The sequence below is a fragment of the Setaria italica genome, chromosome VII (genome assembly GCF_000263155.2).
Source record: "Setaria italica strain Yugu1 chromosome VII, Setaria_italica_v2.0, whole genome shotgun sequence".
NCBI lineage: Eukaryota > Viridiplantae > Streptophyta > Magnoliopsida > Poales > Poaceae > Setaria > Setaria italica.
This window is the reverse complement of record NC_028456.1, coordinates 12,795,138-12,796,734: the sequence shown is the minus strand read 5'-3', so window position 1 is coordinate 12,796,734 and position 1,597 is coordinate 12,795,138. Positions and strand designations below refer to the sequence as shown.

General features: G+C 48.8%; 1 protein-coding gene across 1 annotated transcript; it reads left to right on the top strand.

The window, feature by feature from the left end:
- The first annotated feature begins 491 nt into the window (after window positions 1-491).
- LOC111257940 lies at window positions 492-1,387 on the top strand. The gene is made up of 2 exons (XM_022828485.1): window positions 492-624; window positions 1,053-1,387. The coding sequence occupies exons 1-2, from the start codon at window positions 492-494 to the stop codon at window positions 1,385-1,387; spliced, it is 468 nt and encodes a 155-aa protein (XP_022684220.1).
- Window positions 1,388-1,597: the final 210 nt, after the last annotated feature.

The window sequence follows — 1,597 nt, the reverse complement described above, 5'->3', positions numbered from 1 at the left end:
GTGAGCAGCTCAAATATGTACTCCAGGTCCACTACAAGGCCACCAATAATGGCACTGAGTATGAAGCTTTGATCCACGGCCTCCGCATCGCCGTATCCCTCGGAATTAAGCGCATCCTTACTTATGGCGACTCCAAGGTTGTCATCGAGCATGTCAACAAGAACTAGGGCTGCACCAAGGAATCCATGGACGCTTACTGTGTAGAAATCCGCAAGCTTGAGGCCCACTTTCATGGCCTCGAGTTACATCATGTCCCCAAGGACCATAACATTGCTGCCGACATCCTATCCAAGCTCGGCTCCATTCGTGCGCAGGTTCTGGCCGGTGTATTTGTACAAGACCTCCATAAGCCTTCCATCAAAATCCTAGACCCAAACCAGGCCAATGACGCCAGCACTCAGGCTCCAGCCGACCCAAAACCTACTAACATAATGATGATTGAGGTAGAAGAAGATTGGCGCGCCCTGTTTACAGCCTTGATTACCGACCAGATGGTGCCAGAGGATAAAATAGAGCATGAAAAATTAGCTCGGCGCAGTGCAAACTACGTCGTCATTGGCAAAGAGCTATACAAAAAAGCTGCATCCACAGGGATACTGATGAAATGTGTTCTATGCAGCAAGGGTATTGAACTACTGCATGAAATTCACTCAAGAGCATGTGGCAACCATGCCACCTCAGGCACTTTGGTTGGCAAAGCTTTTCGCTCTAGTTTTTACTGGCCAACAGTAGCAGCCGATGCAAAAGGAGCTCATCCAATGATGCAAGGGGTGTCAATTTTTCTCCAAGCAGCAGCATCTTCTAGCTCAGGCCCTGCATACCATCCCATCATCTTGGCTCTTCGCATGCTGGGGGCTGGACATGGTCGGACCCTTCAAAACCTCTCCAGGTGGATATACACATATCTTTGTGGCAGTTGACAAATTTACAAAGTGGATTGAGGTCTGTTACAAGTATTGAATTAGCTAAAGCAGCTCAGTTTGTGGAAGAAATCATGCACCTCTTTGGAGTGTCTAATAGGATCATAACGGACCTTGGTGCACAATTCACAGGGTTCGAGTTCTGGGATTTTTGCCCAGACAACCTCATTGATGTGTACTACTCCTTAGTAGCTCACTCGTGTTGCAACGGCTATGTGGAGTGTGCAAATGGGATGGTCATCCAATCCCTCAAGTCACGTATCTTCGATGACGCGTTCAAATACGCTACCAAGTGGCTACATGAGCTGTCCCATGTCATCAGGGGCCTAAGAACACAGAAGAGTCGGGCTACCGGCTACACACCTTTCTTTATGGTATATGGTTCAAAGGCCGTCTTGCCATCTGATGTGGCCTCCGACGCCCCGCGTATCCAATACTATGAGGAAGGTGAGGCAGAAAAGAGTTAGCACATTGACATTGCTAGCCTTGAAGAACATCGTGTGGTGGCCCTCATCTAGCATGCATGCCATGAGTAGCAGCTACGGTGCTACCACGATTGGAATATTAAGGAACACTCCTTCAACGTTGGTGACTTGGTGCTTCGCCGGGTCCAGTCCACCAAGAACATGCAAAAATTGGCCACCCCTTGGGAGGGCCCCTTCATCATCAAAGAGGTC

Bases quoted from the DNA above. Each gene is read 5' to 3' on its own strand.
- LOC111257940 (XM_022828485.1), top strand. From the start codon at position 492: ATGGTGCCAGAGGATAAAATAGAGCATGAAAAATTAGCTCGGCGCAGT. The intron at 625-1,052 runs GTATTGAACTAC...CACAATTCACAG, and splicing joins ATGTGTTCTATGCAGCAAGG to GGTTCGAGTTCTGGGATTTT.